The following is a 21,979-nucleotide window of genomic DNA, read 5'->3' on the forward strand; positions in this document are numbered from 1 at the left end:
GAGAAATGAAGACTGGTCCTATAATAAGAAGGTATTGTTACTTCAGAGAAATAAATGTTTCATGAAGCCTTCTGAGAAGGCATGTTAATTATAGATTGTGACAGAAAATAATAGCAGACTTTTGTCTTATGAGCTGAAATCCTAGTGCTTCAGGTAAAATATCCTATAATATATAGTGCAATTTAAGGGTACACAACACTTTGGAGTTTTTTTTTTTACACCTTCTTGGTTTCCAGAATATTGTAAAAATTACCTGGGGATTGTGTACTCCACGTTGTGTGATGTAATTGCCATTATAAATGTGAGAGCAAACACCTTTGCAGAGTGGCTGGGTTTGCTTTGATAAGGATTTGTTGGATTGTTTTCTTGGAGCAGCAGCTCAGGACTGTGGGAGGGGGGGGGAATCAAATCCTGGAGCACTTTGGGTCAGTGCCATGGGAAGTTCTGCCCCTGGGGGCAGTTTTGTATGGACAAGCTTTGCTACTTGAATAGGGGCTGGGTCAGTCCTCAGGCAGTGCTTGGCCATCTGTGAAAGTGAAATTGTTGGGGACAGACTTCCCTTCCTTTGACATCCATAGACTGCAGCACATTTGGGGAAGAGTTTCACCCTGCAGCACCCAGGCAGTCCTGGGTGTCCTTACTGCTCCCACAGCAGAACTCTTCCCCCCTCTTGCCTGTTAATACAGGCGGTGTCTGAAAGGACAATTGCCAACATTTGTTACATGAAATGTCTGTCAAGTCTTGCTGCTTTTAGAGCAGTTGATGATAGTGACCGTGCAAGACTAGATGTTGTTTATCATTCTAAAAGCAATTGGCTTTGGATGAATCACGAACCTCTATTTCCAGTTCACAGGACTGCCACTGCCAAAAAAAAACCAACAAAAAAAGCAAACAAAAAAACTCTCCAGTCAGGGAATTTCACAAAATTCAGTTTATTGCCAATTAACACTAACTTTCAATTATTGATTATGGTATTGGGAAATAAAGATGAACAATTGAACAAGCATTTAAGGAAGAACCCCTTGGTTTCATTCTCTCCTTTTTGATCTGCAGCCCCCTCACTCCACCCGGGGAGGTGGTGGGGATGGGATGAGGGTTGGTGTATTGAGATTCTCTTTCCTTTGCTGCTCCTCATTTCTTACCCAGCACGTCAGCACTGGCTGCAGTCTCCTCCTCCTTCTCCTCCTCCTTCTCCTCCTCCTTCTCCTCCTCCTTCTCCTCCTCCTTCTCCTCCTCCTCGTCCTCTTCTTACCCTGTTTAGGTGGCTCCTGTCTCCTCACCTGCTTTCCTGGTCTGTTGGACAGTGGTGATGTTCAACTTTTGTCACTTTGATTAAAAAAGCCTAACAGTAAAAACAGTTCGGTGAAGGCACAGGGACACAAGCTCTGTGTAAACCTGCCTGGTGACTGGCACTGCTGAATTCCTCTGCCACCCTTGGATTCAGCAGTGCCAGGAGCAACTGGGCAAGCTAAGTGTGTGGCATACAGACAGCAGGACCATTCTTCCAAGGTTTCACAGACCTTCAAACAGTGCCTCTGTGATGTTGGGGTACTCATAGACTAGCAGGCAGATATGGCAGGTTCACAGCCTGGGGCTCTTACAGAGGTTGCAAAAAGTGGGAACCTGTGAGGCTCTAAAGACTTTAAGTTCCACTCTAATGTTGTGCCACCTTGTTTCTGGCATCATTGCCACCAAGCTGACTTGGTGGCTATGTTTAAACACTGCTATCTGGACATTTGGGGACAAAAAAAGCCTAACCAAAGCATACTTACAAATGAAGGAAATGTCTTTCACCATGACCTCGAAGTATTTCTTTCAATCTTTCCCCAGACTGCCTTTTCAAGGTGTGTCCTATGAACAGATATTCAGCCCAGAAGCAGTACTGGAAAGCCAAGCAAGCCAAACAAGGAAACCATACTGAAGCAGCACTGCTGAAGAAACTTCAAGTAAGAGACATCTGTATTTGCAATCTTATCTCAATCTGCAGGCTGTAGAATTACAATAGCACCAGAAAGAATACTAACAAGTGCCTTGGGAACCACTGTGATAGGTATTATTATGCCACCATAGCAACTCAGTATTCTCCTTAGCTCTCCAACCTCCTGACTGGCATTTATAGCCCCTGGCCTGGTGTTTATCTCACTTTGGGCTGGAGGTTTTGACTTTGCTGTAAGCAAGGTAGTGCTTTCACAAGTTTTAGAAAGTAAAAATGGAGTTGTTAAAATCAGGATGGAGCTTTGGTTTAAATAATGCTGGGAAATCTTTACCAGGAATTAGACAGAAGAGTGGACAAAAGGATGTCCTCAATACTTTAGCCAGGAAATTCTTCAAAATTGTGTTTGTTCTTGCCTTCAGTCTAGGTGATTCTTTTGTGAATCCTTTTGTAGATTCTATTTTACCTCAAATACAATGTGGATGGAGCAAATCATGTTTCTGAAAAACAGCTGGCCTGATGTTATAACTGAATGCATGAGACTAAGTGAAAGCAAGGTCCTGTCAAACCTGGATGACAGTTTTGTGGGCAGTGGAGAGGTCACCAGTGCTTCCAGTTAAAAACAGCAAGGAGAGCACATGGTGTGTGGCCAGAGTTACACAGCAATTAGTGCTTGGAGCTGAGAATTTGTTCTGTGGCTGTGTTTGACCCAGTCTATTGTGTTTAATCTTAATGTTGCCAGTTGTGACCTACTGTTTTTGTTTTGTTGTAAAGTCCCTGTGTTTATGTACAATTAAACCCCGACAAGTAAAAGGAGTGGTGACAGTGAGAAGCAAATCATAGGCCCTCTTTTATCCTCTACAGGATGAAATAAAGCACCTGAAATTACTTTTTGGGCTTGAAAATTTTAAAAATAACATGTATCTCAGACATGACCCATAAATTGTGACAGAGTCCCTATTTTGGGTAATAAAAAAAAATCAAAATCAGCATCAGGATTTGGGTGCTAATATTTCCAGTGCAGTAATGCTTGTAGGTTGCAGGATTTAAATATGATGCCATTTCCTTTTTGCACTGTGTGTTTCAGGTACTTCTTTTGTAGAGTCTAAAGAAATAATCATTCTCTTGCAGCATGCAGCAGAACTGGAACAAAAGCAGAATGAAAGTGAAAACAGAAAGCTGTTGGGCGAAATTGTAAAATACAGCAACGTCATCCAGGTAAACCTATTGAAATCCATCTGCCTTCTCAGTGTTGGAAAGGAAACAGTTGTTTCATTTCAAGGTTACAGTGAAAATGAAACTACCTGCTGTAATCTGGATTGTCAAGGGTCAGGTAAACAGAACTTGGTGAAGTTTATAATATTGTGCTTTCCTGCCTGTTTCAAAGCCTACCAGAAGTGCTGCATATTCCTGTTTAAATAATATGTCATAATAAAAATTCTATGTGTATTTCTTGGTGCTGCAGTTTAGCATCTGAATGTAAATATGCCTTTTATCTTCAAGACTTATTTCAAAATCATGCTGTAGAGGTGCTGTGCAACTCCTTTTAAATCATTGAAGTAATCTGTATTTCATGACATATAAATGAGTCAGGAGCTAAGTTCTTAAGTGCAGTACAACTTTTCTGCAATGGATGTAATTCATGAAGGGAACACTGCAATGGACCCTTGCCCTGCTGTAAAATTGATCCCTGACACATTTCTCTCAATCGGAGATAGATCATCATGTTTTCCTAAAGTGTAGCATACTTCAATAACTGCCTTCTAGTTTTATTTTGTATTTATATTTATCATAAAAAAAATTCAGCAGTGTGAAAGCTTGCACCTCCACTTTTGACTTGAGGGAGAAAAACCAACTAAAAGTTGTACTATATATATTTTTTAATTTATTCTTTGTTCCCAGCTACTGCACATAAAAAGCAACAAATACCTCACAGTCAACAAGAGATTGCCAGCTCTGCTAGAGAAGAATGCTATGCGGGTGTCCCTGGATGCTGCAGGGAATGAGGGCTCCTGGTTTTATATCCAGCCATTCTGGAAACTGAGGAGTGAAGGTGACAATGTAAGTGGAAATACTGAATGTTTTAAGAAGGAGAAGGGAGAAGAATTCCAGGAGACATGATTTCTTTGCTGCAGGCCTGTTTCATAATGGATTCAGTTCAGGAAAAAAGAAATTAGAAGAGTGATTGGGACTATTATCTTTCATGTGTAACTGGAAAGTGTTACTGAATTATATGGTCTGGAATCTGATGTGTTGCCCTAACCAAGCCTCTCCACTGAGGCATCTTTGCTAGCTCTACCTGTTGTGTGTGAATTTACAAAGCTGACAAGAAATCACAGCTTTTTTGTTTGTTTGTTTGTTTGTTTTTTTAAATTTTGCGGGCAACATTTTTTTCAAGAGGTCAGTAGAGAGAGTCTCAAGGAAACACCTAAGGCTTCTTTAAATCTGTATTCCCTTCTGATGTGAAAATGGTGTCTATGGTTGAAGCTGGGTTGGATAATCTGGAAAGTCTTTTCTGGATAGGTTTCAGCAGGAGTCTTGTGTATTGATGAGAGGAAGAATGTACAGGAGAGCTCTTTGCTGCAGATCTGAGAGCTGTGCCGTGAGATCACAACTCCCTTCTTCATTCTGTGGCTTGGTGAAGTGCCTGATGCGAAGGATTCAGGTCTGCCTCTGGGAAGGCCACACGATGATGAACTTGTGTGGTTTTATCTTGTAGATCTGGCTGGGAATGTTTGGCTTCTTTCCCCTGTGCATAATCAGTGAAAGCCTTCTTAGGATTGTAAGAGGGAATGCCTCTTTTTTCATGTATTTTCTCTCATTGATTTTGTGGTTACCTAGCCCTTAGGATGCTCTCCAGGATGATGAGTGTGGTTGCTTGCAGCTCCTTTTGCAATATGTTGTGGAGAGGGAAAGGATTGCATTCCCAGCTCCTGGTCAAATATCCCTAAAGTCAGAGTCTTTCCCTGTTCCACGTAGTGATCAAAAGGATCTGTGAAAATCATCCTTTTTCCTGAAGCAGAGAAGGGGTGGAAAAAGGAACAAGTCCCATCCCCTTCAAAAAATCGTCTAAAATGAATGCCCCCAAAACCCAGCCAAAACTAAATAAACCCCTGCCTCTAACAAAAAAAACCCAAACCCCAAAACTCCTTTAATTAAATCTATATTTAAACACTTTTATATTTATATTTTTCATCTTTATATTTATAGCTATAGTTTATGATCACATATTATATATAATATATTTTACATTACAATATATTTTAATAACATATATACAATTTATCTTATATTTATTAATATTTATATCAATATATATTGATTGTATATATTTATATTTATAATTTTATCAGTATATTATTTATATAAGTTACTAAAAAAACCCACCTCTTACCAAATAAAACAAAAAAAGTTATTTAAAATTATATTTAAATATTTTTCATGTTTCTATATTTATATATTATATATGATGTATTCTAATATACTACAACAATATATGTACAATATTAGTTATATTATGTACCATAAATGTATTATACATAAATTCATATTAATTATATTTATTTCTACTTTATATTTATAAATCTATATTGACATATTTATTATATACTTTTATATTTACATTTCTATTTTTATATAATTTATACTTAGATGATATATATAAAAAAATCTTGCTTCTAACAAAAAAACCCCAAATCCCCCGTTTATTTTAAATTATTTTAAAATATTTTTAATATTTGTACTTTTATGTTCATATGCAGAATCTGCATTTACATATTGTTATATATTTGTATATGTAGTATATATTACATGTTATAATAAGACACATTGTTTATATATTCATATATATTTATAGTGTTGGATTTATATTTAATATTTATATTTACATGTATGCATATATATATATTATTTATTTTATTTTATTTACTTATTTATATTCTAAACTATAATTTAAACAATATAAATTCATTCACCCTACACTGTCAGAACCACAAAAATATAAAACCAGATCCATTCCATCCCAGTTTTTGGTTTCAATCTGGTTGCCGGGTTTTCCCCCATACCAGATCCCTTCTGGTTTCCAGGTTTTCCCCCATACCAGATCCACTCTGGTTTCCAGGTTTTCCCCCATACCAGATCCCTTCTGGTTTCCAGGTTTTCCCCCATACCAGATCAATTCTGGTTTCCAGATTTTCCCCCATACCAGATCCATTCTGGTTTCCAGGTTTTCCCCCATACCAGATCAATTCTGGTTTCCAGATTTTCCCCCATACCAGATCCATTCTGGTTTCCAGGTTTTCCCCGATACCAGATCTATTCTGGTTTCCAGGTTTTCCCCCATACTGGATGCATTCTGGTTTCCAGGTTTTCCCCCATACTGGATGCATTCTTATTTCCAGGTTTCCCCCATACCAGATCCACTCTGGTTTCCAGGTTTTCCCCCATACTGGATCCATTCCACTTTTTGGGCATCAGGGTTCTGCCTGAGGGGTTCTGACATTGTCCTGCATTAGGGCTGGTGCCTGCAGCTGCTCTCAGAGATATGGGGGTCAGTGGGGCTCACCATCACCATCTCCTGAGACTGCCTGGATCCTTGGGCTACACACTTGGGCTGGCACTGTCCCCTTGCAGAGAAATACAGCAAATACAGCCCTTGTGGGGGGCCTCTGCATGGCTTTTCAGCTGGGGAAACAAGTGTGGCCCAAACATTAGCCTGGTATTTCTCTTCCTTCTTTGGAGAGAAAAAAGGGTGACTTTTGGCTTAATTTCTTAGAATAACATCAGTTCAGCATCTTTTAATGTCTCATGCCTGGACAATAAATGTGTGTGTCACGCTCTGCAGAGGGATGACCTGGGGTTCCTGCCTGTCATCTGCAAAGCTCATGTGAGCCCTTACAGCTGAGAGCAGCAGAACCATCCCAACCCTTCAAAGTCATCTTCAGTACTACAGAGATTCTGATTCCATTTTCCACTGTTTCCAACCCACATTATGGGAGCAGACCTGCTGATCTACAGAGTGCAGTGATAGCAGTAAGATCCCATTCCACAGAGCCCATTTTTGGTCCATTCCCTAATCCTAATCCATGGGGATTTATCTGACAGGCTCTGAGCCATGTGGCAAACTGGTTTAGGCTTATTGCTAACTCAATGGATTCAGTTCCTTGGGAATGGCCTGCTGCTCATTTTCTTTTTCCAGGTTGCCTCTCAGAGCTGGCAACTTGCCTTTGTACTTTACAGAGGGAGTTTACAAAGGGAAGTTGTTTCTTGTTTCTACTAGGCCCAAAGGGATTTAACAATTTTCTTTGCAAATTTCCAGTGATAAACATTAGTCCTCTGGAAACTCTCTCCTAAGTGCTTTTGTACATTTCTAACTCTTCAACAGAGACACAAACCAGGCAGCTGTTTCACAGAGGAGAGCAGTAGCAAGTGATGGGGGAAATCCTCATTTTCCTCTCACAGATGGAGAAAGGCTCCAGCCTTGTACCCATTTCTTCCTTTTCAGTTTCTCCCAGATGTGGAAACCTTTCAATTAATGGAATTAACTTTGTGTATCAGGCCCTTATTCTGCTTATAGTTTTTTTAAAACTATATTTCTGTGCTATAATGAGGAAATTCCCTAAGAAAACATGTTTTAGAAAGTCTGTTAAGCAATATAAGTGAGTATTGAATTACTGCTTGGATGGCTGCTACTGTGCCAGGTAATGCAGGCAAGGTAGAGCTAAATGTGCCATATGTCCTAAAAGAAAAGGAATTTGGGAATCTGATACAGGAAGACATGTGTGTGATTCTTCTGGTAAGCAATCACAGTTTTTTAGCCCTGTGCAATACTTTAGGACTTAGTTTTCTGAAAGAAGGTTAGCTTAGTTTCACTAGCAGCTGATTAATTTTGCAAGTCAATGAAAGTAATGAAAGACTATGACTGAAAATTTATAGTAGCTGGCATAACTACAGTATTTTCTGCAGAAATTAAGTCTTCGTCTTTGAAGCTGCTCTTCAGTAGAAGATAGGACTAATTAAGGCTAGACCTGGTTCCAGATGGACTGAACAGCAAAATCTGCCCTGGTAGCAGGATTGGTGCTGTGTGGATTGCCCTGCTGTTACCTGCCATTTTAGAGTTTGTTTTTTTTTTTTTTCTTTTTAAATAAGATGCTTAATGATGTGCTCTCTTACTAATTTAGTTGTGATAGTCCTGGTGCATATGCAACAATTTTGAAGTCCTGATTCCACTTTGCAGGATGCAAACCTGGTGGTATTTTGGTTAATGAATTGTCTGGTCATAACTTCTTAAAACAGGCTGTAAGTAATGTCTGTGTGAAGCATGGCATGCAGGAATGTATTGCATAAGAAATGTGTCTTACAGGCATCTTGTCATTATTTTGGTTCTGTTAATGAACTTGTTCCCATGACTTTATCCAAGTAGGAGTTCTGTGTGTGTTCTGAGCATGGTGACACTGTCTTATGCTGCTGTTTATTTTAGCTGTGTTGGTAAAGAACAGGCAAATCTTCCTTTTCACCTCTGCGATGCGTGGGCCAAATTCACCTGCACTGAAGTTGCACAAGGCTGAACTGGGCTCAACTTTTTCATAGGAAATGTGCTGATCAATGCAGAATGTGGTTTTGTTTATTTGTCTTCCAAAAGAAAGCATGGCTTGTGCAGCATTTCATGTAGTAAAAAAATCACATGTAGCCACTTGTCTTCATGTCTGTGTGTGCTCAGAATTGCTGTGAACAACATAAGCAAATCAGGACCCAGTGCCAACCAATCTGTGGATTGATTTTTTTATTATTATTTATTTTTTCCCCCTTCCAGGCATGAATTGAATTCTCCATATGCATGTCTCAAGCAGTTTTCAGGTTAAAGAAATTTTTGTATATAGTTTTGTATATTGTAAAGAATTGCAAGGGCATGGGAATTTGCTTGTAGGGAACCAGCCAGGAATTTCTCTTGTAGAGAGAAGGTCTCTCAGCTGTTGTACCTGCTGCCTGTACTGAGCTCAAACATCATTTAGGGAGCAACAGCAGAGAGGATGGAGTAGGTTCACCTATTTTTGAATTTCTGGTGATTTCTGTGCCTTTCTAGGTTGCAATCAAGCTGGTTAATCACAGAACTCCTGAGCCTGTCAGGACATTTGCCAGCAGATGTTCCACAGAGCTGGAGGCTCATGATTGCTTTCTAAGCTTAATGTAACTTTTGGATAAACTGAGCTGCTCCTGGAATTCATAGATTCATCTCTATTTCCCAGTCTGGAGTTTCTGCTGAACCAGGGGACATGCTTATTGGGAATGTGAGGGCTCATTAGTGGGAAATCTTGAACCCAAGTGAATGTGGATCGTGGGTGAAAAGACCTGCTGTGTGAATTGCCTGCAAATAAATTCACCAAGTGCCATTCCTAAAGCATGCATTTGAGTAATTTCCTAAATATGCTATATCACTTCATTTTATTGCATAGCTACATAGGTCTAAATTTCATTTTATTTTTGACTTCAGGTTGTGGTGGGAGATAAAGTTGTTCTCATGCCAGTCAATGCAGGACAGCCTCTGCATGCCAGCAACATTGAGCTTCTAGATAACCCTGGCTGCAAAGAGGTGAGTTCAGGGGGACAGGAGGGGTAACTGCTGATCTCAGATGGTTATAGAAAGGCTGAGAGAACTGGGATTGTTCAGCCTGGAGAGGAGAAGGCTTTGGGGGGACCTCATTGTGGCCTTCCAATGCCTGAAGGCAGCCCACAGGAGAGATGGAGAGACTCTTGACAAGGGCCTGGAGTGACAGGACAAGGGGCAATGGCTTCACACTGACAGAGAGTGGATTTAGATGGGATATTAGGATGAAACTGTTCCTGTGAGGATGGGGAGGCCTCTGGCACAGGTTGCCTGGAGAAGCTGTGACTGCCTCATCCCTGGAAGTGTCTAAAGCCAGGCTGGATGGGGCTCTGAGCAACCTGGGATGTGGCAGGTGTCCCTGCCCATGGCAGGGGCTTGGAACTGGATAATCTTTACATCCCTTCCAACCCAGGCCCTTCTGTGATTCTGTAATAGGTTGTTCTTTACTGGTAACACCATGGGCTCAAAGCCAGCCTTAAAAACTGGTTCCAACTTAACCTCAAAAACCCAGGATGAAATATTCCCACTGCAGTGATGCTCTGGGACTGAAAACTCTTGTGAGATTTCCTTGAGTATTTCGAACTCTGACTGATGTGAGAGTAAATCCTTGTTCAGCATCCTTTTAGGGTGTTCTTGGTGGGCTGTCAACAAACAGAACAGCATTTGCCCACCCAGTCTTCTCTAACATTACAATTATTAACACTTGAAAGCTTCAGGACTGGTGTTGGGGAATGTACACATATGTAGCTAAGCCCTGTCCCCTGCCATCCTAGATGTGATGTGGTCCGTCAAAAGAATGGAATGCCTCAAAAAGAAACATCCCCTACTACTATAATTGGGTCTTTTTTTTTTCTCCTTAAAGGTAAATGCTGTCAACTGTAACACAAGCTGGAAAATAACTTTGTTCATGAAATTCAGTAGTTACCGAGATGATGTACTGAAAGGAGTAAGTATGATTTTTAATTTTTTTTTTTTAATCCAAAAAGTCTTTCTCTGTTTGACTGTAAATACTTCCTGGTGAATAAAAGAAGAAATAAGGATTTCATGGATGTGTTCAGAGTGGTATTACAAGCTCATAGATGACAATAGCTGTAATAAGATAATGTAGCTTTACATGCTGAGGTATTGCAGTTTCATGCCTGTAGATTTATCTCTGAGATACTTTACATTTTAATTTTAAAGATAAGTTTAATTTGTCCTCACATGTACCTTAACAAGTCATTATCAACTGGCTATTTTTGGTAGGTGTCAAGGTACCAGCAGTTTTTGAGGAAGAATTTGAAAGGGAAAATGGTACATTTGTATAGACCCATTTAAAGATAGTGTTTCAAGTCTTGGGGAGAGGCAGGAGGAAACAAAAATAATTACAGCAGAAGAAATAGAGAGTGTTGGTGTTGATTGCAGAGTGGAAGAGATAAGATAATACAATGTTAAAAAAATCTCTTCACTTGCCTTAAATAGTAAAAGAGATTGGAAGTGAAAAAAATCCATTTAGTAAAGCTAACTAGAATTAAAAATCACCTTTAGGTGAATTTCTGCCCACTGTTCATTGTGGTGCTTTCCCAAATGGCCATGGGTCTCCTGCAGGACTGAATTATCCCATGTGATTTCCAGACTTGGTGCTAAGATTGAATGTTCTTCACTTGGTACCTGCTCCAGAAATAAGAAACTCAGAAGTATTTTCTTCCTGTCAGCTCTGCTGGCATCACTGGAGCTGTTCCAAATAGAAAATTAGTCTGGTAGCTTACCACTTAACAGTGCTTCTTTTTCATATTTCTTTAGGGAGATGTTGTGAGGCTGTTTCATGCAGAGCAAGAGAAGTTTCTGACCTGTGATGAGTATGAGAAGAAACAACACATCTTCCTCCGCACTACATTACGTCAGTCAGCCACGTCTGCAACAAGTTCTAAAGCACTGTGGGAAATAGAGGTATTTTTTTTCTTCTTTTTATAAATATTTTAGGACCTGAAGGCCATGGCTCAGTAAAAAAACTTCATCACAGCATGAGTCATTCATGGGCTCCTGATATCACACACCTCCCTGTAACTATTATTATTTCATGAAGCGGTTTGTGTAGGATGAACCCTGAAGAGCTGCTTTATTGCTCTGTGTGTGTGGAGAGAGGAGGCTTTCTTACTATTTTTACCTGCAGTAAAATGAGGAAGAGTCAAATTTCAAATTCAGGCTTGACGTAAATGGTGTGATTTTATCGAAGCAAATCAAAGGACACTCACCTCTCCTGAGTTTTGAGTGTTTACATTTAATTTCATGTGCAGCATGAAAAATGGAAATCCATGGCAGACAGGAAATCTCCCAAACATCACACAACACATCAACATTTGTTAAAAGTTAACCTGAATAAATGTGGTGTTGTGAATGGGGGTGGTTTTGAAAAGGGAGCTAGCAAACACTTTTGTTCAACTAAGAAACATTAGAAATTGGTAGGTCTCAAATCTTTGCTATTACAATAAGTAACTCCTATACCCAAAAGTTTTTGTGTGAGAAACAAACTTTGTTTGTTTAAAACATTCAAAGCATTTAAAACAGAGTCATCAGACTCTGTTGGTTTTTCTCTGAGTAAGGATTATCTGCAGTAGAGTGTGTTGCACTTATACTTATTAGAGATTCCGTTGAAGAAAGCAAATCACCTACAGCTCAGTCAAGGCATTACAGAAATAACCTGGGATATTTCAGATGATAGGAGGATATATCACTTGAATGAAAACTTTTCAGGGGCCCCCAGTATTGTCAAAAATAGAGTTGGTATAATTGATAAAATAATGTAAGGTGGTTTGAATTCTGCTTTTAAGTAGTGCCTAGTAGTGTAGAACAGCTCTCCTTACTTTCTTGAGCTACAGATTCACACCATCTCACCTAAAAGCAAAATTTAGGTCATCATGTTTGCAAGGAATAGATTAATGAAAGCATGGAAATAATAGGAGTATTTCCTAGCACTTGGCAAAAAGAAAGTGTGAGTAGTTATTATCTATGGTGAGCTTCATGTAAGCGCATAATTCCTCTCTTTGGCAGGCTGTAATGACGTAGTTTGCATATTTTTATTAGGAGTGAGCTGGAGGAAATGTCAGGGATCTGAAGTATGATCTTGAGGAGCATGATTAAAATCTAAATTCTTCTTTTAGGTTGTCCACCATGATCCTTGCCGGGGAGGGGCAGGACAGTGGAACAGCTTGTTTAGATTTAAGCACTTGGCAACTGGAAACTACTTGGCTGCAGAGGTAAGAAGGCCAGTTAAACAAGTGTTTGTGTGCTGCCTAACCAAGTCCTGCTGGTTTAGAACTGCTGTAGCAGGTGGGTTGGCAGTGTAGATCTTCACAGAGATCCCACACTGGGCCCCTGCTGGGTCAAACTGTATTGCTGCACCCAGGGATTGCAGGGCAAACACCGCTGGTAAATATCCACCACTTTTACACTGAAAACCCTTAGGTTCATTTATCTCTCTGCTCCTGTTTGCCCTTGATTTTTGGAGCAGTGTTGTGACTGTGTTTTGGTGTCTTGAGAGTTCATTGTGATTATATAGGGTTCTGCTATTGCACTCTTGCCTTTTGACTAAAATTTAAACTAAAAAAAATCTGAGGAAGTCTCTGTCCCTTTTGATGGAATGGAAGGTTCCCAGAGGAGAAAGGAGATCTTGCAACTTGTCTCTTTGCTATCTGGTACTTTCTATTAAGGCAAAAGTGTATTGTTACTCCCCAAAAAAGCATTTTAATATCTTTTAACAGTTCTTAAAAATAAAATATGGCTCTTAACAAGCTGAAATACATCAGATAATACCGAGTGTATGAAATAGTACAGCCTTGGATATTTTAGTGTTTGCAAGAAACTGTGAACTTCTAGAGTCATATCTAATCCATATTAACACAGGTCTGTGTCCAAGTTTTATCAATGGAGTGAAAAGTAGGTTTTTTTTCTCACTGATTTAGTTAGGATTGCTTATTTTAACTTATGCTTTGAAGTCTGAGTGCAAAAATTTACTGCAAGAAGAAAGTTATAAATTACTGTGTGTTAGGGAACCCCTGCTCTGACTGAGTTGAGTTAGATTTACAGCACTGCAACTTCTGTATACAGACAACTCCTTAGTATTCCCAGGGTGCTGCTTTGATTTTCCAGCTCCTGTAACGGCCTGCACTGAATTCAGAGGAAGAACAAACAGGATCTATCAAACCTTCATTTATTTCCAATTATGTCATGGCCACTATCAAAACATAAACAGTGGACTGCTAATAATAGCTAATTTTCAAGAGGCAACCAGTACTCCCATCTGAGAGTGGGAGTATTTTCCTTTTTGCTTACAGAGGGATGCTCCCAGTAGGAAGATTTTACTAGCTGAGCTGATGGAGAGTCAGGAAAGGCACTGAGCATACTGATGGGTTTCCTTCTTCCACAAGGTGATCTGTCTGGGGGATTTTTAGGTGAAAAATCTTCAGGTGAAGAGGTACCATGCTGCACTGAATGTCAGACCTGAGTTTAGATCCTTTCTACCTCTGGAAAGGAAATCCCCTTCAGGCAGACTTGTAATATGGAGGCTATAATTGGCAACAGTGGAGTGAGAGCTGGAAGAGCTATTGGCTTGAACAGAGGTGATGTGGGACTGGACAGCTGTATTAGTGACTGTGTCTGTGAGGTGTAAAATACCTGTGGTGGAGATATTAAAGGTACTGCTGCAATAAAACCCTGTGAACTGTATTTTGCACAGTTCATATGTCAGGCACAACACACCAGACAGCCAGAGACGTCAAAGATTTATGAACAGGCAGGCAGACACCTCGTGTGCGTGACCCAACTTTAAATCAATTGGGCAAAGCCTACTGAACACTTATCTGTGCTCTGGCAGCACAGGGAGATTACTCATGGTATGGATTATCAGCACCGTCACACATTGCCATGACCTGATTTTGTTTAAGCCTCCATGATAAAGATATCTGGAGTAGAATGAAAAATAGAAACACAAGAAGAAATTTCACAAATCTTTTAAGCATTCTGTTGTTGGCTAATGATGCGATTTCTGTCACCATTTGAGCTGTTGTAAATCAGGATTCATCACTGTTTAGAACTGGATTTTTTCTTACTTCATCCTCCCTTAAATCAGCTTTATGTGTGCTATGGAGCCTTCTGCAAGGGAATCTTGCATGGGTCAACTCTCAGGCAAGGACAGAAGTGTCCTTCAACTTTTCTCCTCCCTTTTCTCCTCTCATACCTTGTATGAGCAGCCTGTGCCTTCTCTTTTCGTTGAAGTCATCCTGTGCCAGATGTAACTGGTCAGTCTAGTTTGGGATTTGGTGGGTCGCTAATGAGCCATGTTGGGAAGGGAGGTTTGTTATGGCAGCTTGTTATGGCCAGGGGATTATCTGGGGACTAAGAAAATTGAAGATGTTTTCCTCAGAGAACTAAGGAATTTAAAGCTGATAAAGGTGTTTCAATATGAGAGTAAGTGAATTAATAAAAAAAAAAAAGTGATGCAATACTGTTGTTCAATAAAAAAACATAGGTGAGCACTTGTAAATCTAATTGCTATAAACTTGAGGGGATGAAGTCAGGATGCATAAATCCTAAATTCCATGTTCCTTAGAAGTACGATCAGTCGTCCAACTTTTGTTGCCTTTCAAAGACCTCTGGTATGTCAGACTTCTGACACAGTCTCAAATAGTAGTAGTTCCTTTAATCCTCTTTCCACTTGGCATTATTTAGCCTAATTTTAATTACTGCGCTTTGAAGTTCTTTAAGACCTACTAATACCTTAGAGCAACCTAGATCCTTCTCCCAGACTTTGGGTTGAAGGTGAGCCTGAAACCTGAAAGACCCACTGCTGAAGGAGTCACATTGGGAGACACTTGGTGATTCCACCCATCTGCATTGCCATTCTTCTGCTGCTCTGCACACCGTGGGTCACTGAGAGTGTCTGTGTGCTCTCACCATTTGTTTAGACACTGGAGGAATATACTGAAGAAAGGGTGTGATGTTTGGTGATAAGATTTGGGACATTGGAAATCTGGGTACTGGGTAATGATGTCTGATATTAGGAAACCTTTAGTTACAGGTCACACATTCCCAAAAAAGTGGAACCAAATACTCAGCTGAAAAATCAGAAAGAGAAATTGTCTTCTTTGGAGACAGTGGGAGCTCTGCTGTCAGTGTCATAAGGGCTTGTTTTCAACCAAAAGAGCTGAGCCAGATCTTCAGCAGGAGATTTAGGCACTAAGCCACCAGCTAAGATCCAGGTTGCTGAGTTTCATTCTCAGAACAGAGTTTTATTCTCATCTTCACAGACTCAGCAGTCTTTTAGAAAAAGTTCTGCAGGAAGATCCTTTTTATAGCCCTGGTTACAGCAAAATGACCCAAGTTATTTCGAAGCTTTACATTTATAAAGAAAGGCTGTAAGGTTAGGTGAAAATTGGATGTTTCAAAGTAACAAAGATTTCCCCAAAAGTCTTTTCAGTGCATGTAGCCCATGTAGAAGGCACCCAAAGCTATCTGTGTGTGTGTGGGAGGGAGCTGCAGTTTGCTTGAACAGCCTTGCAGATGCCGCAGGTTGGGACCACACAGCTGTGCCTTTCTCATGATCATACATAACCTTTTCAATATTCTAAATTGCCAAGATAAAAGCCTCTTTGAACTGAATATCAGCTTATCAATTGTGCTGAACCAAAACATACACTTTTAATATTGTTCTCAACATGTGTAGCAGCACTGGTTCTGTGATTTCTAAACTGGGCAATTCATAGTGAAACTATTAACACTTGTTTTATGAGGCTGTTAAACAGATACGTGTACCCACCCACAAGAAATTTCATATTCAACTTCTCAGATGTGACTAAAATAATTACAAAATACATCTGCATCTATCAAATCACATGCTGGTCTCAGATATTGCAGTAAATGATAGAAAAACCACGGTATGTTGCTTGTGAGACCTTGTGAGCACGTACAAAATCACTGTGAAGAATTTGTAAGAAAAAGTCTGTGATAATTCTGTTTTACTTAGCTGAATAGGTTAGAGTTACTATATACCCTGGCCATAATATGGCAGTTCACTTTAAATTGGGTATTGCTGTTAAATTTTGCTTTCACAGTTCATGGCAGGGGGTTGGGACTAGAGGATCTTTAAGGTCCCTTCCAAGCCAAACCATTCTATGATTCTGTGATTAAAAATATTAGCCTGCCATGTTATAGATATTGTTATGGTATGCATTTATGCAGATGGACAGGACCATATCCTTCATAGTAAATTTAAGCCTGGTGTAATAATCACTTGTTTTGGATCATGGTGAAGATAGCTGAGTACATGCTCAAGTTAATATGGAGAGAAAATAATCCTCTCCTGTCTTCTGAATAGTAAAGGTTGTCATAAGAATCCCACATGAATAGGAAACAAAGAATTTAATTAGATTTTTAGAAAGATTACATAATTGTATGGGTAATAGCATACTCAGCATTAGCTAAGATAAAAGAAATGTAAAAGGGAAATCAGTGTTTAAACTTGAGGCTATAAACCAGGATTACACTCTTAGAGCCCTAAAGAAACTCTGTAGTTTTATGGACTTTTCTTCTACTTCCTCAAACTACTGGAAAACAGAGTCCTGCATAGGATATTTTATTAAGGCTTCTGAGATTGATTATTTGAAATTCATAATTTAGGCTGTTTGTTTTCCACTTGTTGGAAACTGGACTACTGACAGAGATGTTTTTTATTTAGGAAGCAACAATGGAATGAACCCCTGTTTGCCAGTGTAATTTTACTTTCTTTTTTGGGTGACATGGAAACAAACATTTGCAGAAGGACTTGTTTGTGCCCTGGTCATACAGAAAGTGAGAACACAGTGTTTAATGCTCTGTATTTTCCTTCTGCCTTCAGAAGAACGAGGCAAGTAACAAACAAAATAAAATATAAGAGAAAGGAAAATAAAGGGAAATATGGGAAATTAAAATAAAAATGGCCTTGTTTAACTGAGATTTGAACTACCTTTTGCTCAGGAGCAGTTTGTGAGCTGGAGGAGATGCCAGGAGATGGCAGTATCTACCAAGGCCTTCACACATCTCCTCACAGATTTCATTTCTTGGTACTATGGGACCTCCTCACCTGGAGATGACTTCAAAATCTTCCTTTGGGGCTAGTTTTTCCCAGTGTCTCTTCATTAAATATCAACACAGCATTCTGATTAATTTCTGTCTGGCTTGGTGATTAAAGCTTCTCATAAGAAAGAGGGTTTGCTAAGGTGGCAGGGTGAACTCAGCACTGGAAGCCTTATTTCAGTTTTTCACTGTCTCATAGGAGTGTGGGTTTGTTTTAAAGCTCTGTAAGGAGTGAAGGATAATTTACAGCTATGCATGAAGAGATGGAAGAGATCCAGAGGAGGAGGATGGATTACTGATTTACAGAGCCAGCCTGACCTGTTCTGCAGACTTGGATGTGGCTTTTTAAAGTGACAGATCTAGAAGATGTCCATTTAGCAAAACCCTGAGCTAGATTTCTCCAAGGTTTTTAAGAGTCTTGAGAAAGCAGCTAAATTTCTTGACCTGACTTGAGTTGGATGAAATCTGTCAGTGTGCAGATACTTTCATAAATCTGGATCTCAGAGGAAAGTTTTTTCCCCTCAACCAACTGATTTGCAATTGTGTCCTGTGAAAGTGTTCAGCTTTTTCAGTCCTGCCTGAAGCTGACTGCATTTGGGCTGTGTTTGTACATACACAGGCTTTAGGAGTAAGGAAATACAAAGACATTAATGCAGCATTTATTGTCATTTAGTCATTACAAGGCCTACTTCTGCTATTAAAAATACATCTTGCATTTTGATGTCTTCCAAAACAGCAAATGTAGACATGTGGTCTATTCTTAAGTGCATTATTTTTGTTTATTTTTTCAAGATCACTCGAGGAGCTTTTATTTAATTGTATTTGAATATATTTGTGATGCTTGATGGAGGTTTCCAAGACATCCCTCCTTTGTTTTTTATTGTTTTTGGGGTTTTGTGTGCCTGTGGTTTTTGTTTGCTGGTTTGTTTTTTAACAGTGGAGATGTCAGTCATGTCTAATTCAATCATCCCTAGTTACTTCTGTGAGGACCACTGAAAGCATATGGGATATTAATATTTAGAACCTCACTCTTGAAGAGATGAGGATGCTTTCTTTTATATAACATGGGTGGATACAGACCTGCTGAAGCTCAAACTAAAGTTATGGCCCAGCATCCAAGTTACATTAAAGGATCTCTCAAACATTTTTCTTTCTTTTGACTTCCTCTGCAGAATGGGATATGGCTGAGTGGGGCTGAGCATTGGCTTCAGGTTCTCTGCCCTTGATCCCAGTAGAAGAAATGGAATTGCCCAGTTACCACTGGAGCTACTCCAGCTTGTGCTGCTTGTGTGAGACCTTTAAATCTGTGCTGATTTAGGCTTGGCAAAATGCTGGCCTGCCATTGCTTACACAGCAGCTGGAAATGCCATCAAGATGATCTTTCTTCTGGTAATGAGGGTGAAAAATCAGGACAGGAAGGTGTTGGGGCTGCTTCTCATTCTTGTTTTTGACTAGCAGGGGGGCCTGAAGCAGACAAAAAGGTTCAGCTTTCCCTGTGCTCCCTGGAAACTTGTCTGATCTGCTAAGACATGGCTCATGAGGAAAATACAATCCTGAAAGAAAAGGCCTTTTAAGATCTTTAAACTTTGCTCGGATGATGATTATCAGGAGCTCTGTGCTGATGCCGAGGAAGGGTTGAATGGAGTTTATCGAGGTAGAGTTGTAGCCAGTCTTTGTCTGGCAAGTTAATAAGATGGCAAAAGTCCTTTGAATGCCACTGAAAGTCTTTGAAATTGTGCAAAAGTCCTTTGGATTTATCGAAGGCTAATCAGTATGACATTAACAAAGAACAAAGCAAGCCTAATGAAGATGAAAGATTTGAAAAGTGGATTATTTTCCTTTTGTCCTGGCTTTTCTTTCCTGAAACACTTGCCCTTGTTGGCTGGGTAACAGGCTGTGTGTTAACAGGCTGGTTATCAAATGAAATGGGGACTGTTTGAGTGTGTTGAATTAGATCCTTTTATTCTTTATTTGTCAGGGTTTCCTTCATAAATGCAGGTTTTAACCAAGTCATTAAAATGCTCATTTAGCTGAAATTTGGCAATCTAATTCTTCCCCTAACAAGATGCTTTAAATATCCTTTACCTAGTCAACAAAATTTGATTAAAATCAGCATGGGTGTTTCTTTCCGCAAACTCCTCTCTCTCCTCCTTAATTGAGTGTCCAAAAATAGCCTGTTTGGGTACTTTCCATGCATTCCTCCACAAAAACAACATTCAGTAGAAATGTGGAATTTCAAACTTTTTGGTTTGTAAAGGATATCTAACTATGTGAAGATGCAAAAGCAAAATTAAAGCCAGGAATAACCAGTGAGATGATCTGCACAACAGTAGAACCCCAGGAAATTATGCACTGTGGACTCATGAGGTTTGAAAACTTTAAGGTACAACTTTGAGCAGCTTTAATCAGTAGAGATGGCAGAGCCTGGAACTTCTGGTGCTCTGTTTAGTGGAATCCCTCTCAGGATTTGCAGTCACTTGCATTCCCTGAGCACCAAATACCTGAAGTAACACACAAACACACAGAGATGAAAGTTGTCTTCCTGTGATGCGGGCTTGAAAGTCACGAGGTGAAAATTCAGAAATGAGATGCCTTGCCCTTCCAAGTAGTTTTAACCAGCAATAATTAAAGACTTTGTCTATACCTCAGTTTTCCATGTGTAAAAGCTGACTTCTATAATGAGTTTGTCATACATACTCTCTCCTGGGGGCCTTGTGCTGCTCCCACAGGATGAGGATGTTGATATATGTTACATTCAGGCATCTGATCTTTTCACATACCATTGTGTACCAAGGCTGAGCCTGAAATCTGTCCAAAAGACACCCATTTTTATACTCAGGAGAATCACCTGCAGCACTGACCCTGACCTTTGGGCTCTCTCAGATAGACTGTGCAGATCACAAATTGGGGATTTGGCTTCTTGCAGAGGAGTGTGAGTAAATGCTATTTAAATGTAGATTTAAAAGAAGGGCCTTCTCTGTAGTTGCACATCTGTCTCTAAACTCCAGAACTGTCAATGAAAAACTCTTTTTGTGGTACCTTTTTCATTCCCATTCATGGAAGGGTAAAATTGGCTGTACCTGAGTTTGTTGAAAAACAAGCAGCAGAGGATTAGGACTTCTGGATTATTCTTTACTGGAAAAGAAGCTGATGGAGATATACTCTAAAAAAAATAACATATAATTAAGATATTGCAATAATAATTTATACAATTACACTTGCTTAAGCTCTGCAGTTTGCAATTCATTATATTCTTGGTGCATATTGGCTGCATGCACCTTGCAGTGGCATTTTGCGGTAATATTCACTGCTGTATTTCAGCTACAATTATTGAAATTGCAATCTCAACTCATCTAATGCCCAAAAAAGCTTGAAAACTGTTGAGCTTTATTGAAGCCTATTTTAGCATAGCATTCTTACCTTTGAAAGACCTGCAGAAAATGTTACTTTATTTCATTAGTAGCAAGATAAAAATATTGATGCTGTTCTTTTCAAAGCTTCTTTTGTTTTGGCAGTTTATTGAAGAATGTGGAAGAGATCTTACGTAAATCAGAAATAGTAATAGATTTTGGAGTGCTGAGACTGTCACTGTGTCCTTAGGTCATTCTGGGCTGGGATATTGTAAGGGACTCAGAGCAGGTGTAATATGACGCACAACACCAGATGATTTATGCCCCTTCTACCTGGACAATGTAGCATGGGATAATAGCTACTGGTCTATTTTTTAGAAGCCCTCAGCACCCACTATCTCAGTTGAAATGAAAATGGAAGTGGCAACTGCAGAGCAGAGCTGAAAATGGGGTGTCAGCCTGAAAACTGAGTTCCATTGGGTTTATGGCTTAATATCAGCATCTCAAAACTTTCTCTAAACAATGTATTTTTGGTTTCATTATTTCTGTAACAGCAGGGCAAGAAAAAGCATCATTAAGGATGTACTTGATTTCTCACCTGAGCCTTCTGTCTAAATCCACATCCCAGTCCATAAGTGACCTGTTTTGGAAATTTGAGGGCAGTCTGTTCAGTCATTTTTCAAGAAGGCAAGAAGTGTTGAGGGAGGGAGATCCTCCTAATTTCTCTGATTACTCCTATATAGATTTTTTATAATCACCATTATGTTGAAAGCAAACAGTTGAAGGATATGAGAATTCAGTTCATACTGGGTAGACAACCGTATTCACTTGAGCCCTTCAATGTAAACCTGTAGGATCAAGTCCTCAGTGCCAAGTTTTCTGTGCTGAGTCTAGTGACAAACCCGAGATGCCCCAGAATTTTGCTTGCTAGCAACCAGCAATATTTGAAGTTGCAGAGTAATTTATCCTTTCTGTGCCTTCTCTGCACCTGTGCTGGAAGGCCAT

At 39.6% G+C, this 21,979-nt stretch overlaps 1 protein-coding gene across 4 annotated transcripts in view; it reads left to right on the forward strand.

Moving 5' to 3' along the window:
* Positions 1–21,979, forward strand: part of ITPR2 (inositol 1,4,5-trisphosphate receptor type 2) — a 241,850-nt gene that overhangs the window by 33,608 nt on the left and 186,263 nt on the right. For 3 of the 4 annotated variants that reach the window (XM_033056927.1, XM_033056928.1, XM_033056929.2), the window contains exons 3-9: positions 1,831–1,946; positions 3,065–3,151; positions 3,836–3,994; positions 9,423–9,521; positions 10,399–10,482; positions 11,319–11,465; positions 12,677–12,772. In XM_033056927.1, coding sequence (XP_032912818.1) covers positions 1,831–1,946; positions 3,065–3,151; positions 3,836–3,994; positions 9,423–9,521; positions 10,399–10,482; positions 11,319–11,465; positions 12,677–12,772 — 788 coding nt within the window. Of the gene's footprint in view, positions 1–1,830; positions 1,947–3,064; positions 3,152–3,835; positions 3,995–8,174; positions 8,231–9,422; positions 9,522–10,398; positions 10,483–11,318; positions 11,466–12,676; positions 12,773–21,979 lie in introns of those variants that run through there. The other variant, XM_033056930.2, reaches the window with a different exon arrangement.

Source organism: Catharus ustulatus, chromosome 4 (assembly GCF_009819885.2).
Source record: "Catharus ustulatus isolate bCatUst1 chromosome 4, bCatUst1.pri.v2, whole genome shotgun sequence".
Lineage (NCBI taxonomy): Eukaryota > Metazoa > Chordata > Aves > Passeriformes > Turdidae > Catharus > Catharus ustulatus.